Source organism: Arvicanthis niloticus, chromosome 12, assembly GCF_011762505.2.
Source record: "Arvicanthis niloticus isolate mArvNil1 chromosome 12, mArvNil1.pat.X, whole genome shotgun sequence".
Classification (NCBI taxonomy): Eukaryota; Metazoa; Chordata; class Mammalia; order Rodentia; family Muridae; genus Arvicanthis; species Arvicanthis niloticus.
Window position 1 is genome coordinate 21,657,626 of NC_047669.1, and position 23,527 is coordinate 21,681,152.

Here is a 23,527-nt window from a genome sequence, read left to right on the forward strand (position 1 = left end):
GAGATTCCCGGGTTTCAGCACCAGATGTCCCGCGCAACCTCCTGCCAGCAGGAACGACGCAGCACACACAGGATCCTTCTGCAGTAAAGCTTTTATGCGTCTTGAGAGGGAGAGCATAAGCTTACAGATGAAGAGGACCCTGAGGGGGCAAAATCCCAGCCCTTATATATGAAACTGCTCCCCGCCTAGGACGTGGCACCCAACTGTTGGCTGTAGCCCGTTGACCGGTATTGTGTCACAGGTGAGGCAGTGCACAAGGAATGAAAAAAACGTCCTAGCACACGCACAAAACACCTGTTTGTCAGTTGGTCGAGCGGATGTCAGCGCCATCTTGCAATGGCAAATGTGAGGGCGGCTCCTCACATGGCTCCTTCTGTGTAATCCCTTGGAGAGTGACAACTTTTGTTTCTTTCATTTATTTTGATTAAACTCCAATACAACCTTGTACATGCTCCATAAATACTTCTTGGAATCAATACATATTTTATTACATTACATAAATACCAGTATATTTATGAACCCTGATTGCAAGGTACTTTTATGAAGAAACTACTAAAAAAAGAAATGAGTGGGGTCAGCAGATTTAAGCAGCTTTCAGAAGTTATTTCTGCTTTAACTCAGTAGGAGTATTTCCCTCCCACCTAGCCCATAACCTGTAGGTATAAACAACTCTTTACTGCCTCACTTGGTCCTCCACTAACCACTGAATCACTTTAATCCTCTTTCATAAAAAACAGGCCTACACATGGAAACAAACTGGCTAACTCTCAAAGACTGTTGGGAATGTCCAATAGTGCAGGTTAAAAAAACAAAAAAACAAAAAAAACAAAAGACAGGGAAGAAACTGTTGAAGGCTGGTTCCCCAAGTTGGCTACAATTTGAAGAGAAAGATAATATGTTGCAAAAATGCTAGTTCCTTCTGCTCTCTTAACAGGACACAAAGCTTAACTGACGTCAATCACCCTAGCTTCTTGGGCAACTATGTACAGCTTCTTGGGCAACTGTGTAAAGATAATGGCACCTGGGAGAGGCTAAGGTTACCAAGGAGTAGGACAAGTGATTTGGATCCAGCAGGAAGAGATGGTTATAAGATAGCAAATGACCAGAGACAAATTATCCATTAAGAGGAGGCCTGGCAAGGGAGGCCCAGGTTCACATTAACATAATCAAACATGGCGCTGGATGCCACCACAGATTGTGCGCCGGAAGTCGGGAGGAAATTACCCCCATCCAAGATGGCGGCGGCTACCGAGAAGAGCCGCTAGGCGGGAGCGCCTGAAGAGCCTTTGCCCTCATCCAAGATGGCGGCCCCCGTGGGCGCTGTCCCGGCTCCGCCCCGTGCCGCGGCCCCGCCTCTCCCTCGTCCCTTCCTCCGCCCCCTCGCAGTACTCAGTCGGGTCTGAGGTGCTGGCGCGAGGAGAGCGGGCTGCGGGCGCTTGACATGGCGGCAGCGGTGGCGACTGCAGCGACCAAGGGGAATGGGGGCGGCAGCGGCCGAGCCGGGGCTGGCGACAGCAGCGGCGTGCGGAAGAAGAAGGGCCCCGGGCCCGTGGCCACGGCGTACCTGGTCATCTACAATGTGGTGATGACGGCGGGGTGAGGCTGGAGCTCCCCCGGGGAGGCGGGGAGCGACTCTGCGGCCGGCGGGGGCGCCCTGCAGCGGGCGCGCCGGGTGTCGGACCGGCAGCCGGGGCAGCCGCCGGGGCGAGCGCGGGGCAGGCTGGCCGCAGAGCTGCCTGGCCAGGCCCTCGGTGGGGCGAGCGGGCGGGCCACAGGTGCGGGGCGGCGCGGCGCGGAGGCCAGCCCCGGGCGGCCGGTCACGACTGCCCCAGCCCGGCGAGGAAGCCGGAGTGGCTGCGGAGACCATTCATTTAGGCGGTCGTTTTCAAAACCCCGGCGGGAGCGTTCGTCTGGGAGGCGGTGGGAACGCGATCGAAGTTTTCGGCCAGCCGCCCGAGTCGGAGCGGTCCGAGACCCGGGCGTAGACTTTCGAGAGGGAGGGATTACGTAGACTTTCTTGGGGCAAGTTGAGGTAGGGAGAGAATCGACCCTGGGAACGGTGTCTACTCCGTTTCAAGCCTGTCTCTTCATAGCAGGGTTTTTAGTTCCAGTTCTCACACAACTTGCCCTGTGACTGAAGAAACCTTATTTCTCTGGCCTCTAATCCCTCCCTCCCCCCTTAGGTAGAGTTGGGTTAGGTGAATCCAGTTTCACAGTCCAGTGGTTTTGGTGAGGTGGATCACAATATAATTTATTAGGAAATTTCTAAGTCGTAAAACTTTCTTACGTGCAGTTTCTCCTGTCCTCTTCCGTTTCCCCTTTCTCTTTTCTTGTGTTTTTTGTTTGTTTGGTTGGTTGGTTTTGGTTTTTTTTTTTTTTTTAGACAAAAACTCATTATGTGGTCCTGGCTGCCTGGAACTTGTGATCCTCCTGTCTCAGTCTTGTGACTGTTGGAATCAAGGGCTTGTGCCACCACTCTTGACTCCCTGTCATTCGTTCGTTTGTTTACTGGTCCAGGGGATGAACCTAGGACCTTATAATTGCAAGCACTCTACTACTGAGCAATATCCCTAGCACCGTGGCCATTTTTTTTCCCCCAGCTATTTTTTTTAAGGTAAAACGTTCAAGTATACACAAAGTATTTAAAGAACTGTATATTGAAAATCCAGCCTTAATTGTTTTTTACAGTAGGAAATACATTGGCAGGGATCAAAACTTAAAATATACATAGAGTGCATACATACAGTGAAACCTTGTTCCAGGTCACCTTACTTGAATCAGCTAATTTTGTATATTCTACAGATGCTGGTATTAGCACATGCTAATAATAGACACACAAATGTTTTAAGCATAAAGTTATTATGTTGCTTTTTAATGAAGAAATAGGCTGGGAGGGTGGTAGGCTGATTGTTAGTATTAGAAATGGGAGCTGAAGGGAAGTAGGCTCAGGCTGGGCATGGTGGATCTCTGAGTTAAAGGACAGCCTGCTCTACAGAGCAGGACAGCCTGGTCTACACAGAGAAATCCTGTCAAAAGAGAGAGAGAGAGAGAGAGAGAGAGAGAGAGAGAGAGAGAGAGAGAGAGAGAAAAGAAGAAAAGAATGGAACACAGGCTTGCATAAGATCATACAAATTCTCAGAATCCCTGCATCTAAACTTAGGTCAGTGAAGAACTATTGTGTCTTTCACATAAATGTTCCCAGATTATTTGTTTTTAGGAGAACATTGGGGGGGGGGTCTCTGTATACACGTATAAGTAAAATTCTTGTTCTAGCAAAGGTGTTGGTAGAAGCATTGTATTGCAGAGGGATGTTGAGAAGGAAGTTAATGCTCTAATCAATTGAGCATTAATTTATTATAAACTTGATAACATATCAAACATTAACTAATAATAAACTTGAGCATTGATTTGTTACTGCCCATGCTAGCCAGTTAAACCAGTAAGGAATTTATCTCTTCTATTATTATTAACCCTTATTTAATGTCCCTCTATGATAGTTTGCAGACGTACAACATACATACTGCTGCCTAGTTGAGCGTGTACATTTAGTTAATCTGATCTTTCCGAGATGGGCCTTAATGACCAGGTTCCTTTGCTTCCTTACAGAATTTAACAGGAAACCACAAGGCCTAATAGTAATTTTTGAGAAGGAAGGTAGTGCAGAAAGGTAACGCTCATAACTGCATGCCCCAGTACGTTCTTGTTTTGTGGGTTTTTAATCAGTATACCTATTGATCTCTTTTCTCACTTGGTCTCGGGAAATTTAAAACTATTCCTTTTTAAAGGCAACTTTTATTCTTATTTCATATGTAATTTAGATAAAAAAAAAAAGATCGATATATGGACATGTCCCATTGTGACACTTGTAGAAATAGTTTAAAATATTTTTCCAGTCTAAATACTATCATTATTAAAGACCCTTTAACAGCATAAATCAATTAAAATTGAGCCCCTTCTTCCCCTTAGACTTTCTGGGACCTGATTTCACTGCACAAAGACCATAATAACTTTTTCTGTTTGCATTGGTCTCGTTCTCAGCAGACAGGTTTATCAGAGATCCAAGTTCCAGACAAGTGAGGTACCACTGGGTAATTTTATTTTACAGGATATTGTAGGTAGTGTAACACTTATTTGTGCTACAATGTGGCCTTTGTGAACGACAGTTGATGTGTCCATCATTTTTATACAACACTTGAAATAATCCACTTGCAAAGAAGGAAAGAACTTTGGTGCAAAGTTTGGAGAGTCCATCCTGCAGTTGAAGGGCCTCCTTACATTGGGTCAGTGACAAAGCGGGAGCAGAACTGTCCACCTCATGACCATGCCACAAAAGAGAGAAGGAAAGAGGGCTGGGGTCCCACAGTCTCTTTCAGGGCATGCCCCTGATGACTTAAAGACGTCTCACTAGGTCTCAGCTCTTAAAGGTTCATCCTCCCAATAGTGTCACTGTGGGGACCATGTGGACAACACACTATATAGCACTTGGTAAATCTAGGGTCTTTTTTATTTTTTTAAACAAGCTCTTCTATTCCTATGTCTTTGTTTTCTTGAGTCCAATGTACTCCTGTTTTCCTCTCCTAACTGTACTTTCCTTTTTTACTAGGTGGCTGGTGATAGCAGTTGGGCTGGTGAGAGCATACCTGGCTAAGGGGAGCTACCATAGTCTTTATTATTCAATAGAAAAGCCTTTGAAGTTCTTCCAAACAGGAGCCTTACTGGAGGTATGTTTGATATTTTTGTCACTAATTTCACATGTTATAAAGTAGAAAATATGCTCTTATAAAGTATGATAACATATATTGAAATAGCCTTATCCTTGTTGGATTTGCTTTAAACTAGGAAATTTTGTTTTAGGAAATTGATGGTCTTTGAAATCCTAAAAAAATAAAAAAATAAAAATAAAAAAAAAAATAAAATTCCATTTAATGTATTGCTTGGAATATGTTTTATCTCCAGCTTTATAGGAAATCAAATGATGCAAACTTCTGTTGGGATTTTGAGAAATTCTAGGGGTGCCCTGGTAAACTGTTGACAAGCTCAGATCCTTTCAGGGTCCATATAACAGGGACGGTGAGCATATTTGGTGGAGATGGTGTCTTGGTGATAGACAGGAGATAGAGTAGAACCTGCCAGGGGCATCCACATTATCAAAGGGTTTGAAAGACACTAGAGAGTCGCAGTGAGGTTGGTAGTTCTGTTCTTGCCTCAGTCCTCTTTCCTGAATCAATGTAGTGTGCATTATACGTATAGTTGGATTTTTGAGTTACATCAGATAGAAATCCAACTCAGACAATTTTAGGAATAAAGGGATCTTCTGTTCTGAAGCTGATAACGATACAAAACTGTGGGCTGGAGAGATGGCCCAGCAGTTACGAGCCCTCTCTGCTCTTACAGAAGACCTGGATTGTATCCCCAGCACCCACATGGCAGCTCACAACTGTCAGTAACTCAGCTTCAGAGGATCTGATGCCCTCTTTTGACCCCAAAGGGCACCTGGCATGCACGTGGAAAAGCACTCATAAAAATAAATTAGTAAAATAATTTTTAAAAAAGATAAAAGGTTAACTTACAAAACTGAAGGAACAGCTCAGGATTGAGAAGCAATTGTTTGACTTTGTTTCTCTCTGTGATAGTCTTAGACTCTCTTAGTGTAGTCTTTACATGATGGAAGAAGCTTGGTTTTCAGAGCATCTGTGTCAGGTATAGCACTAGGAAGGATTCTGGTTGGCCCCTTTTATACCAGTGTAGACTCTTGCTGTGGCATTCAGCACTTGCTCAGCAGTAGAGCACATGCCCATTTTCTGGACTATAGATTTCGGTAGTGGAAATGGGAGCTAAGGACAGTTAGGACATGCAAAATCAAAAGCTCTGTACAGAGGACATGATACTCAGTTTTATTTCCTCATTCTCTAGGGCAAACCCAGCATGATATCTGTGTCTCAATGGCAATTTAAAACTCGAACTAGGGAACAGTGTTTAAGAAAAAAAAATAAAACTTACCTCCATGAAAGTTATTCTCATCCTCACTTTTAAAAGCAGAAAGTAGAAAGTAAGCTCTATCTTGTGCCTCGTGCCTGTCAAGGGCTGCCTGTCTGTCTGTCTGGGTGCTGTGGTGACATGGGCATTCATTCCCTTGAGCACTCACTTCCACCTAGCCGGGCTGTGGTTACCAGCTTAGCAGATTGGTCTTTTATCCCTGAGCCACCGTTTTGATTTGGAAAAGAATTAGGCTACAGTCAGTTCCTAGTTTCTTCTGCTCAAATCATGTGAGCCCAAGAAAACCAGCGGATTCTAGTGTGTATCATTTTTAAGCTTAGAGCCTTGGAGTTCTGTGAAAGGGAGAGAAATAAATAAGTAGTACTTTGTCACCTCACCATACACTGTTCCCTCAGCGGCAGAGAGGCACTCCTGGGATCAGAGCCGTCAGAAACAAAGAAGGGAGATGCTCACAGTTAGAGTACTTTAGTGATTTATAAGGGGATTTCCTTGAAGATTTTATAATATAAGAATACAAGTTTTAAAATTTAAATGTGTCTTAGGGAAAGTAAATAAATGAAACAGTATAATACAAATTCACTCCAGAGCCAAGTCTTAGACTTGGATGACTAGCCTGTTCTTCATTCCTGTTGAATTTTGTAATAGGGATTTAAGAAATAAATAAATAAATAAATAAATAATAATAATAATAATTTTGCTTTTTCTTGTCAGTCTCCACTAGAAACTTACTTATTACATGACAAATCCTGGATTTGGTTTTAGGAAAAAAACTATGCCCCCAAAATGGAAACATCTTTGAACTCACCCTTCCCTAAGAGAGAAAGAGACAATGGGAATGACTGTGTATAGTGAAGCGATGGTTCTAGAGACAAGCAGAAGATGAAGACTGCAGAGGTCCAGGAAGGCAGGAGCCTCTAACTAGGCTGTAGGGAAGCCTGCTGATGCACTTCTTGTGTGGTACTTAAGAAGGGCTTCATGACCTACCCAGCAAACATGGTGTGATCATTCAATGCCTATGTTGCTTAGTCACACTATACTGCATTCATTAACAGGATGAGAAAATTAATCCAGATAAGTTAGCTGTTCTACCTGTGTGCCGACTGATGCCCTTTAGTGGGGCCTTTGGGGAGGGGCTTAAAATGGAAATATAAGTCAGTTGTTCCCAAGAAATTCCAGATCTTTTTAGGAATATATAAAAGTCTTAAAAACATTTAGTAGGCAAGCCCAAATGGTCATGTAGTGATGTGTTATGAAAGTGAAACAGCACTCAAGATAGCTTACTTTTTGAAGAACTTCTTATGTATTTATTTATTTGTGTATGTATTTTTGCAGAATGGATACATTGAGTTGGTGGTGTGTGTAATATTGGTTTATTTTTTTAGGGGGTGCCATGCACATACCAGGCTAATACTGTTAATAACTGAGCTATGTTGTCAGCTCAGGGATTTTAGCAAAATTGACAGAAACCTCAACTTTATTCTACCTACTTATCCAAGACCATGTTGAGTATTTTTTTTTAATAAATAAATTCCAAAATTATTATACAGGTAGTAATTTAAGTGTTTGAGTAATTAATACTGAAATTAAGCCCTTGCTAAGAAAGATCTAACTTAAGGCCTGGAGAGGGATCTGGCAGTACACTCACCTAGCATGCACAAGGCCTGGGGTGTACTCTACAGCAAACAAACCAGACAGACAGAAGAAGCCTACAGTCTTGTTGGGGAGGTGATTGTATGAGGGCTGTTGGCTGGAGATCAGGGAAACCACCTCACTTAACCATCAAGAGGGACCTGTTGTCCTTAGCATATTCTATAAATAAAAATCTAGGGCAGGAATGTAGTTGGGGCGCAGGAATGGCCCAGACTCGGGCTGAAACAACCTAGTGAGCCCAGTTGTTCATGCTCTGGCACTTTTATCTGCCATTCTCTATGTGGTATCTGAACCATTCTCCCCCTGCTCGCTAGCTTCCTGTTTCGAGTGCCAGGTGATAGTAACAATTAGTCCCCTGATGTAGCTCTTGGAACCAAGATGAGAATAGCTAGCTAGAAGCAGAGCCTTAGTTCTGCATCTTAGTGAGGAGCTAGTGGGTCCAGCTTGGATCAGTTGTAATCCTAGACAGTCACCTCGAGACAGGAAGCAAGGCTGCAGTGACGGTCTAAATGTAGCCACGAAGTCTCTTTCAGTAAAGTTTTCACAAGACACACCACAGAATGAATATATGTTATATCTTATTTACATATATAATATATACACACACACCTACCTTGTTTTGTGTGGAAGGGAGCACTGGGGGTTGAACTCAGGGCCTTCCACATACCAGCTTAATACTGTTAACACTGTTAATAATTATATATAATAATGTTATTTTATTTTTTTAAGGGTAGGGTTTTCCATATTTTCCAGGCTGGTCTCCCTGTGCTGGGTTTAAACAATCTCCTGCCTCAGCCTTTCAAAGCACTGGGACTACAAACATACACCACCATATCTGACTGAAGTATGAGTTATAAATTGATCTATTGTAAAATGTTAATAATCAATATTTTAGGCCAAAAGATCAGTGTACAAATAATATAATGTACCTTGGGTCAAATCTTGGGTCATTCTGTGCTAGTATACTTTTTAAATGCCACTCACAGATTACAAAATGGGTATGTCAATACCAGACAAAGAATTATTGGTGGCTGAGTTACTGCTGGTGCCTCCCACTGGGTGAACCGTGAAGCATGCTGTGTGAAGGACGGCAGATACAGCATGTCAACGGATGGTGTGAGTCCTTTAATCTGAAATGTCTGGGATACACATCTGTAGAGGCGGGAAATTAAGTGGAAGTATTGTCAGCAGTAGAGGATTTCCTTTTGAAGGGACGGAAATGTAACTAGTGATGGTGATTGCACAACTGTGTGACTACAGTGATCAAAGACTCTGAATTGTACACTTAGAAGGAGGGATTTGTAGTGCTGTGAATTATATCTGGCTTTAAAGATGCCACTTGTCTAAAATGTGTTGTGGGCTGGTTCTTTCTCATTTTGGCTTTGGGTTCATGATAGTCACTTTCTCCAGCTTGACAGCAGAAATTGAATATTAGCATGGGATACAGAGTTTGTGATAGTCCAGGTTCAGTTCCTAGCACCCCATGCACAGATGCTAGGTTGGAGTTACAGTCGTGGCAGCTTTGTTGTTGGCTTTTTAATCATGCTTTGTTTCTGGACTGGGATTGAACCCAGGGTGTCATGCGTGCTTGATAAGCACGGTGCTGCTGGATTATCTCCCAACCTCGTCTTAAAAACATTTCCATTGAACAGGCAAGATGGCTTAGTGGGTAAAGACATTTACTGCACAAGCTTGGTGACCTGAGCTCATTCCCTGGAACACACATGATGGAGGGAGAGAACTGACTCCACAGAGTTCTCATCTGACTGTGACACACATGCTCCCATACACAAAAACCGCTTTTTTTGAGACGGTGCCTTCTTAAGTTGCCCAGGTTGCCCTTTAACCCCCTCTGTAGCACAGCCATGCCATGAACTTGAGGCCCTTCTGTCTCATCTTCATGAGTGGTGAGGACTGTAGGCCTGCACTGGAGGTCTGGCCAGAATGGCAGTTTAAACTGGTTCCTAGGCAAAGCTAGATTGATGGATGCTTTTGGTTAAAATAGGAGTGCTGTTGGCAGTGTCCCAGTGTTTGTTTCCAACAGGTTGAGGTTGCTTTGCACAGACCTGTTTGGCCAGTATAGGCCATGTCAATTGGTATGCACCTCATTTATCTACCTCTGTCCTTCTGGTTCTAGTGTCCCACAGCAACTCTTTTCCTCCTATTCCCCTCCAGATCCCTCTACTGTGTAGAACCCCTTTGTCTACAATAAGGGAAAACATGTAGGTACTCTTCTTACCCTTTCCTAGAGTTGATCTATAGCTGGGTTTGAAAAGCAGAATTAGTTGTGGGGTGCTGTGAGGGACTGCAGAGACCTGTCATGTCTTTAAACCCCGCTGGTACATTCTCAGCCCTACTTCTGTATTCTAGTCAGAGTCTTCATTCCCCACTCCTCCCCTTCAGATCCCTAATGAAATAGGAAATGGTTTTGAATGCCTTTTAAGACAAGGAAAATCTTAACTACTGTGTCTTTAAGAAGACGGCTTCCAGCTTTTACCCCTGAGTGTTTCTGGCCCTGTGGCTCAAACCTTGTTGGTCTACTGTTCTCATGTTAGCGTCCAAGGTGTTGCTAATAGAACTTATACTTCAGGTACATTACCAGCCAGTTTGCTTCTGTGAACTGGCCTGGGGATAGTTCACAAGAGGCCAGTTTTTCCTCTTTGTGGGATAATAACACAATAACAGTTTTGTGTCTTACGGGACTTTTGAAACAATCTGCATGCACTTGTTAGACTCCCTTTCTTCTGAAGATTGCTTTTAAGAGAACAGATCTCTGAAGGAGTTTGGAAAGGCTAGCAGAGTCAGTCATGTGGAGTCATCTAGTACAAACTTGTCCAACAGCAGAGCCCAGAAAAACCAGCTTCAGAAACTGTGAGAATGGGATGGGAGAAACGCACTTGGATGTAAAGTGTCACAACATTTGACAGGAAGAAGGAGTCTGTAGGAAACAGGAGCCCACCCACACAGGTGTCATTGCTTGACAACTGAGCAAGTAGAAGTTAAATAAGACAGTGCTCTAAGAAGTGAGGAAGCTAATGACTTTAGAACAGAGTGTGCTAAAATTAAAAAGCAAAGACAACAACAACTCCCCTAAATATACTTACAGTGACTGCAGGGCAGGAAAGAGACTGTAGCGACATAAGCTGTAACCCTGGAGACTGAGGAGAGCAGTTGTTTCCAGTCACAGAGCATCAAGTAAAGCAGGCTAAGAACAGAAGCCACTGAGAGTTGAGTAGAGTTCACTATTTGAAAGGTAAAAAGAACATCACTAGGTCTGGGCTGCCTGGCACAACACAGACATGCTGTGCTGGTGGACTGGCTAGGCAGTGCATGGTACTAGAACAGGGAGGCATAGTCTGTTAGTGTCAGAACCCCTGTGTCCACAGAACTGACAGCAAGCATAAAACCTTTAAATGAATAATAAGACTACCCAAAAACAGAAAAATTAGAATGTACAATTCAAGGTAATTGTGGAGAAAAAACTTACAAACACATTTCTGAACTAAAAGGCTGGTTGACAGTTTATGGCAAATCACAGAGGAGTTTTTCTGCCGGGGGTGGGGGTGGGAGTGGGAGAGACTTACTCCTAAATTTCTCAAGTCCTTAAACTTAGAACAAAGATCACAATTCTTAGAAAAAAAGAGACTTGGAAGTGAAACAGTAAAAGCAACTAAGAACCTTAGACTTCAACCTTTCTAGGGAACAAAATCCACTCGGAGCTGGGCGAACATTAGCCTCCTGAGGAGACATCATCTACAGTTGGAGGCGTCCTAATACCTACAGAACTTGGGAAGAGAATCTGAGTGCACTTAGCTGTTACATAAATAACAAAGTCTCCAGCTCTGTGTATTTGAGCTTTCTGTTTAATAATGTCTCAGATCTGTGCTGTCTAGCACAATAGCCACTAGTCACATGGTTATGGAGCCCTTGCGACATGGCTGATAGGCCTGAGAAACTACATTTTAAATTAAATGTTTAAATATGTAAACAGCATATCACTTGGACTCTGGAAGCTTCTTAATTCATATGTTTAGAACAACGGGGCTAATATTACAATATGCAGGTGTTTTCAGATTAGGAAAATGTATAGAATAAAAACAAAACCCATGGGTGCTGGAGAGGGTCTCAAAGGGCGTGTGTCAGACCGTTGCCAGTGCTGCTCTTAGGGGCGGGAGGTGCAGGGGTGCCGAATAAGAGATGTCTGCTTCTACTTTCTATGCTTCATTATACATTTAGGTGCCTCTTATATGAATCTTGAAAGACACAGTAAAATCTATGTAATAGCATGCAATAGAGAACAGGATGGGTGAGGGAAATAGGATTATAACAATTTGTAAATAAAAAGCTTAGACAGTTGATGAATTCAGTCTTGACACCTCAGCTTGAGAGCTTGGCGTCAGGGACATGTAACTGATCTGTATTTGCTGCACAGATCTACAGAAGTGGAAAATGACAATGCAGGGGCTGCAAAGATGGCTTTGATGCTTTCCCCAAGGACCCAGGTTCAGTCCCAGCACCCACACCCAACTGTTTGTCAGCCCACCTACTTCCCAACTGTTTTAATTCCAGCTCCAGGGGATCTGTTTCCTCTACTGACATCTATGGGCACCAGGAATGTATATGGTAGACATGGATGCAAAACACTCATACACAGAAAGTAAAAATAAATCTTAAACAAAAACAGAAAGCATGACAGGAGAATTACAAAAAGCTGACCCGATGACAGACAAATAGCATAAATAACTACTCCTGCATAGTATATCTAAGGCCCTAGATTCAACTCTCAGCGCCACAGAAAGGTAGGTGGGGAGGAAACAAAAGAAAGGCTGGCCGAGACTAGACGGTCCGAGCTGAGGCTGGAAGGCTGGGAGTTTGAGACCAGTCTTTGTTGAGTAGTAATTATCAAAAGAGGAATAGAAATAGACGGAGGGAGGGAAGGAAGGAAGGAAGGGACAAAGGAGGGAGGAAGATCACAGCATAAGATAAAGTTCATTTTACAACAGGCTCAGAAGTTAAGTGTTGTCTGTAGCAGGTCCCAGAGGGATCGTTTGATGAGTAGATGTTCATCTGAACAGAGAAACAAAAGTGTGTAGAGAAGCTGGCAGAAATGCTTGAGACGAGAACACAGCACTTACAATTCATCATGCTACATACAAAAGCACTGCAGACACGAAAGTTAGGACTTAGGCAGTTTTTGTCATTGATTAGCGTGGTGACTTAATCAGCATGGGCCTTAATGCATCGTGAGCATCGAGCTCGCCGGATTAAATTACTTCCTTTTCCTTCATTGTTAAGTTCTGTGAGGCATTAGCACTTCACTCTCAGAAAATGAAAATTAAGCAAATAATTAGTCACAATAGTGCTATAAGATAGTGAAATTAAATAACAATGAGAAAATATTGGCAATTAGGAAAGTTTCACTTGCTTTCTCCTTCAGTGGATGTAAAAGGATTTTGGAAAAACATCTGGGGTCTCTAAAGGTGATCAATAAATAGGCTTTTTTTTTATTCTGGCTTGGTTTGGTTTTTGCTTATGTTGTAAACATTTAGAAAGGAGTTGGATGAGAAGGTGAGGAGTGACTGATTAGTGAAGGCCAAGCTGGGAGACATGTTCTCTGCTCCTCTAGAAGTGGTTCCCACAGCACACCACGTCCTGGCCTGGACAAATCCATGAGAACCTAGGGTTCTTTTTTCAAGAACTTTTATTAACACATTCATTGTCAAGATACAGGTTTCATTATTGTTAGATTTCAAATCTCAGACTATTGTCTGAGGTGCCTAATTAACATATCAAAACAGACCTCTCCAGGTTCTCTGTGCATCTGCACAGTAGCTACCTGTTACAGGGCTATCGTTCTAGAAGGTAGATATACATACTGTAGCAACAGTTATATTTTATTATGCTGAAGGTCATCACAGTGCTCACACTCTGAATTCCTAACTACCATCCCCTAAGCCTATCTCCCCAAGGCCACTCACCTGTGTGACACATATTAGCTGAGGGTCTCTAACAGAAGTCTCTTATTTGAGAGTCAGGATTCTGGGGGGATTCTCCAGCAGCAGGGCAGATCAAGAGTGATGTCTCTAGCTATGCAGAGCAGAACATTGCTCTTGATCTCTGCTTATGTACTGTCCAGTAGGCATCGTGGGCTTCTAGGGCTGTGTCAGGTTATCTGTGTGAGTGATGTCACTGGGTTCTGGTTGTCAGGCATAGCCTTGGGTGTAGTGGGGATCCTAACTAAGCCAATTTTACATGTCTAAAGGCATTTTTACTGTGCTGTTACAAGGGCCCTCCTAGCTGTAATCCACCTCTTACTGGGAACTCTTCTAGTGCAGGGTGCTAGGCTGTTCTTCCCCCAGATGCTCATCCCTATATAATCTAACCATTTTGGTTACCTGCCTTGTTTTACCTTTGGCCTCCTGGCTCCTGCACCTGGTTCTCCTCTTTCCTCTCCCTCCCCCTGCCTCTCTTCTCATATGGCTCAGGGTTGTGTCCACCCTGGGCTCTCCCAGATGTCCCTGCCTCTGGCTCTGCTCTCCCACATAACTACAATAAACTTTCTCCTCCATCCTACTCAGGACCAGTCATATTCCTTTTAATTCTTTTCTTCCATTCATCTGGTTTCAAAGCAAAGGTACAAAGAGGATATCCAAAATGGTTGGATTATATAGGGAAGGGCATGTCTGCCTGGAGGGCCCTGTAATAGGTAGTTACTGAAGGATGCTGGGAGAGCCTGGTGGCCAGGTCTGCTTTGATAAGTTAATTAGGCATCTCCACCCTTTGTCCTAGTCTTGAGAACTAACAATACAGTTCCATACATGTGTATTATATATACCCACCCTTTGCTGTCCCCCTACCCCACTGCTCCCCTTCCATATAAAGGCACTTTATGGAAATTTCTGGTGAGACTGAGTTTAACACACCCTAGTCATTTCTTCCAAATTTATTATCAATGTGCCATCCTTCCTGAGGTAAATAAATTAAAGGTGGAGAAAGGCCAGCAAGATTTTGAAGAGACTCTGCTCATGTCCACCAGAGAAAAAGAAAAGTGCTTCCTTCTAACAGGAGATGCCATGTACACTCATTGTTTAAAATAAATAAATAAATAAATAAATAAATAAATAAATCAAGCAAGCAAGCAAGCAAGCATGCATGCATGCATGAAGATGCATATTGTTCATAGGCTTCATGCCTGAAAATTGTCCCTGTTAACATTTTGGTGTCTGTCCCTCAAGACTGCATGTTAAGGTTGGGAGCATAGCTCAGATCAGGGGTACAGCACCTACTTAGCACATGAAAGACCCTGGGTTTGTTCCTTAGCCCTGGGGGAAAAGGTTACATGTTATGTACATGAATTCTAAGCAAAAATGGGATATAAATCTGTATATGGTATTGTATTTTCCACAGCAAATAAAATTTTGGTGAAGGTACACAGTTAAGTCTGCACTGCTGCAGAGTAAAGAGCCCTAACAGTAGACATGACTTAGGAGTGGCTCCTCTGGTCTCTAGTCTGTCTGGAAGTTCTCTCTTGAGGCTTGACCCACAGCAACCGCATGTTGTCAGTGACCCCTTTTTGAACCACAGACAGTTGAAGCAGGAGAGCACACCTGACCCATACTGGATGGCCTGATTGTTTTCCTCCCGTATGGGTTCCTGGTCACCTTGATACTGTTAAACTCCATCTAGGTGCTTTGTTGTTATTTCCTTACCTTAGATTAAAAATGAAATTGGAGGGGCTTGAGAGATGGCTCAGTGGTTAGGAGCACTGGCTGCTCTTCCAGAGGTCCTTGCTTGCTTCAGTTCCCAGTAGCCATATGGTGGCTGGTAACAATCTGTAACTACAGTTCCAAGGGATCTAGGGTCCTCTTTTGGCATCAGGCATGCATGTGTTGTACAGACAGACTTGTTGGCAAAACAACCATACTCATTAAATAATGAAATAATTTTTAAAAGTGAAACTGTCTTTGTTAGGGTTTCCAAGGCAACTTGAACTTTACAGCTTCTTGTTCCAATGTCTGGGATCCACACATAATCTTCCAAAATGTTTGGGTCACTTCTCCAGCTTTATCCTCTGTAACTCTCTAGGCTCTGGTTGACTCCACTCCACTGCTGCTGCTGTTCTTGGTGGTCATCCCATGGTACTGACATCTCCAGTACACAGGGGTCTTCTACTGCAGCTTTCCCCAACATCCTCTCATAGACTCTCTTCTTGGTGCCAAGCCTCAGCTTCTTTGCATGACCCCTTCAGTCCTGGCCTTCAACGGACACTGAGGCTGCACCTTCACCAATAGCCTTTCCTGACTTCTCATGGTGCCAGTCCTCAGCTGCTCTCCATGACCCCTTCGAAATCATTACCTTCTGGGTGATTCTTATACATTACCAAGTCTGGCTGCCAGCACAAGGCCTATCTCCGGAACACAGCTTCTTTGTGCTCTCAGAAAACACCTTCTAGAAGATTTTACCTCAGTGATGCTGGTCTCTTCTTAATCACTGCTGAATTTCTTAGCTTCAGATAACCAGCATTAGGTTTCCCAGTAACCTGTTGTATTTTTGACTCTAAAGCCGAAGCCACGTGGCCCAAACTGCCAAGTTCTGCTCCTTGCTGGAGCTGGGACATGGTCCCCTTGTTCTGTTACATTTCACCACCTTTCTGTTCTCCAACTCCTTCACTGCCTAATCTTGGCTCTCCTGGAACTTGCTTTGTAGACTTTGAATTTAGAGATCTGCTAGATGTGTCTGTCTCCAGAGTTCTGGGATTAAAGGCATGTACTACCATACCTGGACCTAAGGGTTTTTTTTGTTTTTGTTTTTTTTACCTGAAACTTGCTCTGTAGACTGATTTTGAACTAAGAGATCTGCTTGCCTCAGTCTCCTGGGATTAAAGGCATGTATCTATTGTGTGTAGTTTTAAAAACTCGATACTACCTTTGCCTAGGAGCTCCTCTCTGGCCCCTCCTGGCTCTTTTGTTCATCCTGGCTTAGCTCCAACAGGCCTCCAGCACTGACCTGGCTTCTCTCTCTACCCACCTTTGCTCCGAGGATGAAAAACACTCAAACAGCTTTCTTACTTTAGAATTTGCCTGCTAGCACAATTGCTGGGTTCAGATACCTCCTACCTGGTAATGCATGCCCTTATCAGTTTATTATCTCCACCTCTCCTTAAGCCCTAAGCTTAATGGCTTGTGTCAGCTAGCCCTGCCAGCCTCCTTGGCCATCCACCAATAGCAGAGGCTGCTGGTTCCAGCTTCCCAAGATCGTACTTGATTGCTGTGTCCTTCCCTTTACAAAGCCTGGCCAAAACGCTCCTCTCTTTCCCTGCATTTCCCCTTTCCTCCTGGGACCCACCTGTCCCTTCTGTCTAGCATTTGGCTTCAGGTCTTCTTATTGACAAAATCAAAAACCAGTTAGAGAACAAGACCTTAGTATCACAGCGCGCGCGCACACACACACACACACACACACACACACACACACACACACACACACCTGCCCCCACACCTGGACCTAAGATTTTCTTAGAGTGTGCTTATGGTTGGACCATGTCCACCCATACCATCTTAGACTTAGGTACCTTAAAATCAGTTGGCTTATGTAGGTATGGTAGCCATGCCTGTAGTTACAGCAACTAGGGAGGGAACTGAGGCAGGAGGATTGCCACAGATTTGAGACCAGCCTGATTATATAGTGAGTTCCAGGTTAGCCTGGGCTACAGAGCGAGGTGTTACCTATAAATTGATTAATTAATTAGTTAATTAACATTAATAATTTAATTACATTAGCAAAATTTCTATCCTGTAAGACCTAGATTGGGTTTGTAGACAGCTGTAACCTTGGGAGAATGAGATTGCCTTTAATTCTGTGTGCTTCATACCCTTAACTTGAAGAAAAAAACTAATGTGAAGTAAGTTAGTGCCTCAAGTGCTATGGCTTTCCTAGCCTGCATCCTTGGCCGAGAAGGTTTCAGAGTGCTGATATTGTTGCTGAAAACAGAGCTGATGAGACTTCCTGGACATAGGGAGTAAGGGATGGGAGGTTACTGCTTAGACTTAGGTATTAAATCAGTGGGGTAGCTCTGCTGAGTGGTGCACACCTTTAAACGGAGCTTGCAGGAGTATCCCAGTGAGTTCAAGGCCTGGTCTACATAGCAAGTTCCAGGTTAGCCAAGGCTATGTGGTAAGACCGTGCTTCCAGAAATAAATAAATAAATAAATAAATAAATAAATAAATAAATAAATAAGAAAAATAAAAAGTTAGGAACATCTTCTTTAATAAAGAGTAATAACATTTCATGTTATCTGTGTGATAAGGAATTTCAGTTGTGAAATAGTTTTATTTGGAGATAGCTTTGGCTTTTAAATTATTATTTTCATTGTTATATATGTGTATATAAGTACACATGGAAGCTGGAAGCAGGAGGACATCTTAGGTGCCCATCTTTGTTTTTTGACTCAAGTTCTTGCTGGTGTGGAACTCACCACGTAGGTGAGGTTTTCTCCTCACCAATTCTAAGATTGCCAGCATGTGCCACCAGGCCTGGTTTTACTCAGTTATTTATTTTCTGTGGTTCTGGGGACTGAATCCAGGTCTCTTGTAAGCATGTCACTGACTGACCTACCTTCCCAGCTCTGGTTTTGAATAGTTCCTTGAAAGTGTCTTTAGTTTGTTCTTGACCACTTTGTTGTTCTATGCAGTGCTGCCGGTTGGTTTTGTTGTGCTGTAGTGGTTTGTTTTCTCTCTCTTCCTCTCTCTCTCTCTCTCTTTTTTAAATTTTTTTAAACTATTTAAAGAATATGGTGTCCAAGGAGTTTTTGTATACTTAGGCCCAGGATTTCAGGACAAAAGGATAAATTTTCTACACGTCCTTCTTATTTGACTCCTTGGACTAACCTACAGGATTACTTTTATGTTGTACTTTGTAAGTAAATAAGATCTAGTTAATCTGAAATATAATTCAATTTGTCTATTATTCCTTTTCTCCTTAATTTATTTACTTATTTATTTTGTTTTTTTTGAGATAGTTTTTTTGTTTTGTTTTTTGAGATAGGGTTACTCTGTGAAACCCTGGCTGTCAGGGATCTCACTTTGAGATTGGCCTGCCTCTGCTTCCCAAGTGCTGGGATTAAAAGCATGAGCCACCACTGCCCAGCCTTACTTTGGTTTGTTTCTATTACTGCTTATCTTAATGATGTTTTTGTTTCTAGTGTTAGTTCCTGTTTGTATTTGTTAGGACTTGCTCAGAGTGATCTCATTTTTGTGGGTGTGAGCACAGGAGTCACAGTATGCGTGGTGGAAGTCAGGGAACACTGGAGTCAGGCCCCTCCGTTTGCCTTTCCAGCAGGCCATGGGCCAGCACAGACTTGCTGCCCAGCTTGTCCAGAAGACCCTGACCTGCAGAGCCATCTCACTGGCCCCTTGAAAATGTATTTTTAAATCCAAACATATTTATTATGACTTAATATTGTATCTGGTTGTTTTTATATCTTTATGTCCAAGGGCATTTACATACTGAAATACATATTTTTAATGAAGTTATTTTCTTTTTATTTATTCTTTGCTTATCATTGAGGATAGTTTTTGAAATATTGTGTAAGTAGATCACATCAGCCATGAGTTTCATCAGGAAGGTGAAAGGGGGCATTGCACAATCATGTGATGAAAGAGGTGAGGCTCAGCCTGGGAGGACAAGACTTAGAAAACAGGGGAGCCTCTGTCATTTTTTCCTGCAGTGTCCTGTCCTCAGTGAGCAGCCAGGATGTCTCATCACATACATGACGGGAAGACATGCGGCTGCTTTCTGTCATTCAAAGGTTACTCTTCATCCATGTCTTTCATTTTATCCCTCATTTTAATTTAGATAGACCCTCTAGTCTTTCCAATTTGTGCAGCAGGAGGTAGTCACACATTTGAGATGTTTAGGAGTGTCTTTTGAAAGGGATAATATAAGGGATGGAAATTCTTCTTTTCCCTTCTCACATAGCAGCAAATTTGTACAGCTCAGTTTTTTAATCCAGGTTCTCTCCCTATACCCTGCTCCCCCTTCCTAAAATGGGGTGGGAGGACATTTAGAGAAATAGTGGTCTTTCAGCACAGAACTAATCAGGGACATTTTAGCTAATGTCTGTCTTCTAATGTTCTGGTCTCTAGTTCTCATAACTTGCTTGCAGTGAAATAGTGGTAGAAAAGGCAGAGAAGACAGAGAATCAAGACTCGGGTCCTTGCCCAGGCCATTGCTGACTGCCGTGGGCAAGCCGTGCAGCTTTCCGTGTCCTGTCTACCTGTCAGAGTGACTAGCAGGATCAATAATAAGTAACCACTAAGATGTGTTATAGAAGTGATGACAGGAACTCCAACAGCTGTTATTTTATAGGTGGCTTCAAATCCTCAGCACCAGTGTTAAAGCAGTGGGGGTTTGGAAGAATGCATCTGGCCAATTGGGAGGCCATGCAGATAGGATGGAAATGGCCTTTCAGTCCAGGTGCTGGAAGTGAAAACAAGACTGATCTAAGATGCATCCGCAGGAATTGGATGCCAGTTGAGACTTAGGGGTAAGGGGAAGTTAGCTCTTCAGGCCGGGAGCCCAGTGGCCCCAGGCATATCATAAGGAGGAAGGAAGTGATTTGCTTCCCGTTGAGCCAGCCACTTTGAGATGCTTATCTAGTCTTGGAGAAGTGGACCTGGAGCTAGGGCACATGTTTAGAAGTTAGATAAGAGAACAACTCTACAGCATTACTATTGATCCAGGCAAGATAAGGACTGAGGATGGGACTTTGAATAGTAAATATCTGTATTGAGGGCCTGCTGGGCAACAGTAGCTAACAAAGGCACTACTGAGGCCACGTTGTGTAGCCTCTGACAGTTGTGGTTTGCAGCTTACAGAGATGCCTGGCTGTACTTGTGAGCTGATGGGTTACAAACGAGGTCATTGACATCTAACAAACCACTGTGTGATGATCAAATCCTTAAGAATCTCTCCCAGAGAAACACAAACAGAAATGAGGGAAAAAAAAAAAACAAAAAAAAACTAGTAACAGCTTTTCTTCTGTTGAATAGCCTGAAGTGAGGTTTAAAAGTGGAATGTTTGTTTTTCAGGCTCAGTATTGCATCCCGGCGCTGCTCTAGTCTTAACTGAAAGAGCAATTCATGTGAAATAAAACTAGAATATTGGCCTCACTAATTTTCTTTTCCCTTTTTTTTCTCTTTAGATTTTACATTGTGCTATAGGTAAGTAGAACCCGCCCACACCTGAATACATTGAACTGTGAGTTTTGAAGTCAGAGATGGTCGGCTTGATTGGAATCTTAACACTCAGACCATTTAACTATTATATATATAATTGCTTGTTAAAGTGCTTTTGTTTTCTGAAATAGTGAATATTAGATGCCATCACCACACACCATTATCTGTCATGTCTTTTTTCTGTCAGGTTAGGAGGTGCCTCCTTTCTCAGCACAACAGGGAAGCTCTTCCATGTTTCTAAGTGTGGCTTGGGCTTGGAGCTGTGTTGTGTTGGAGGGAAAACTTTCCTGTGATCCCTACATGCATGCTCTCTGTGTGTACCTTAAAGCAAAAGGTTTAACACTTAGTTACAAGATTATATTCAAAGCAGATGGTGAGTGCGGGTGTTGGTTAGCTTCTTTTTGTTGGGAGAGTCGTCACTCTGCCTGGAACTCTGAGGCATAGCTTTTAGTATGGGGTGGATAGACACCTGTAATTAGACAAAGGTCAATTTTAGAAAGTAGACAGGCCCTATAAAGCAAGCCCACAGCACTCTAGGTTTGTCTCTCAAAGGGACAAAATGAAAATGATGTTCATTGAAACATATTGGAAGTCTGAAAACTTGAGAACTGTGACTCTAAACCAGTGTCACCCCTCAGTTTAACTCAAAGCTAAAGTGGGTGCACACTATATTCAGGGTGCTGGGCTTAGTGCTGATAGTCAAGGATGAACAGTCATGGAGTTGACAAGGCCATGCAAAGTGGAGACACAGCTGACTGCCACGTGGGTCTGCAGAGGTCTCTGTGATCCCACAGATATTAAGGAAGGCAAGATGCCTTCACTCCAGGGCTGCAGCTCTGCTACTGCAGAACTTGTTAGTCTAAATACCTGTTTATTTGAGAGGCATTCATTAGATTGCATTCATTAGATTGGTAGAAGACTTTTTGGTCTCCCGAAAGCTTTAGAACACTACCTTAGAAATTTTGAAAGATAAATTTGAGATCCTGGGGCTATCTGTTAATCTCCTTCCCCCAGTTTACAAAGGTATTGATAATTAATTATTACTATTATTGTTAATAATTATTACTTATTAATAGAAAATACTGTACCTCATTTATAACCAGATCTGGCTTTAGAGTCTGCCTAACTTATCTTATGTGATCTTACACCCACATCTTTTATCTACAATTTTAAGATTTTACATATTAGCCCTTCTTAAATGATCACATTTTAAGCATGTAAGCTGATGATTTGCTCAGCGGTAGATCACATGCACAAGACCTGAAGTTTAATTTTTAGCATCACAAAAATTAACAATAAAAATTTAACTAATTCTAAGCATAAACTAGCAGATGGGAAATACATTTAGCCAAAGAGCTCTGGACCACTGCAGGCCTGTCCCACATGGTCGAACTGTGTGTGCTACTCTCTTAAACTTCAGTTGTCTATATAGCGCTTTCATATATACTGTAGGTATTTTCATCATTGGGAGCTGCCCTTCCAGAGTTCAGATGGTCCCCTATCTTTGATGACTTAACTTTGAATCTGTGAGATAGTATGGAAGAAGTGTGCACTTGGCTAAAGACTGTCCTTTTTCTTTTCTGGGCTGTTACGATATTCTCTCTCAGTGCCAAGCAGTGGTTGAAAGCGTAGCTCCCAGTCAGCCACATGACCACATGGGGGCAGCCAGTATTAAGATGTGAAGTAGTAGATGGCAGAAATTCATTTTCCACTGGTGACATTTTCAGTTATGACAGACTTAGTGGCCGTATTCCCCATCATCAGTCAAAGTGCATCTCCCTGTAAACTGAGTGACTTATGAATATTTGTTCCTTCTAATTTTGGAGGTTTGGAATTTCAAATTCAGATGTCTGGTGAAGCCCTGCTCCTCAGGCAGTGTATGTTTTCCGTTATGATGTGATGAAAGGGGCAGATCAGCTCCCTGAGCTTTTGTTGTAGCTGGTCTTTGGCTAGTTAGTTTTGTTTTGTTTGACACCAGGTCTCATGTAGCCCAGACTGGTCACAAGCTTCCTATGTAGCCAAACCTGGCTTTGAACTCTTGATCCTCCTGACTTGACCCCCAAGGCCTGTGATTATAGGCATGATTGGCCACACTGCAGAAGCTGGGTTTTCAAGGATCACGGACGCCTTTATCAGAGTCTTTATGACCTAATCACTTCCCAAAGACTCCACACTTAATACTATTGTGTTGCAGATCAGTATATTAAATTGAGGTGTGGAGTATAAGCCTTCACACTGTATGTTTAAGTATGCATAGTATTTTCATTAATGTTTAACTGTTTCAATGGCCCAAATCACTTTGCTTATTGTAAAATACACTCTTACACCAATGAATATGTTTGTTCATTCATATAAAGCAGTCAGACAAACAAACAAAGAAGCTTCATCAATTCCCTGGTTGGGCTGGGTCTCAGCTGCTACACAAGACAGTGGGATTGGAGAGTGAGCAGCTACAGATGTGGTTCAGAAAAGCCATGTCAGCTGAGGCTTCCATTCTGTGACATAACATGCCCATAGGGAGGACCGGTGTCTGTGTCACTGTCTTGTGTGTTTATACTGCTTCCCTTTCAGGCTGAGAGCTCCTTGGGAGCAGCTTCTGTTTGACTCATCTGCCTTCCTAGGGCCTCTAGTGGCACCTGATACA

General features: G+C 42.9%; 1 protein-coding gene across 1 annotated transcript in view; it reads left to right on the forward strand.

Moving 5' to 3' along the window:
- Window positions 1-1,375: 1,375 nt before the first annotated feature.
- Hacd2 (3-hydroxyacyl-CoA dehydratase 2) overlaps window positions 1,376-23,527 on the forward strand; it is an 86,867-nt gene continuing 64,715 nt past the window's right edge. Inside the window, exons 1-3 of the mRNA XM_034515403.2 lie at window positions 1,376-1,596; window positions 4,604-4,721; window positions 20,850-20,868. Coding sequence (XP_034371294.1) covers window positions 1,442-1,596; window positions 4,604-4,721; window positions 20,850-20,868 — 292 coding nt within the window. The 5' untranslated portion in view covers window positions 1,376-1,441. The remainder of the gene's footprint in view (window positions 1,597-4,603; window positions 4,722-20,849; window positions 20,869-23,527) is intronic.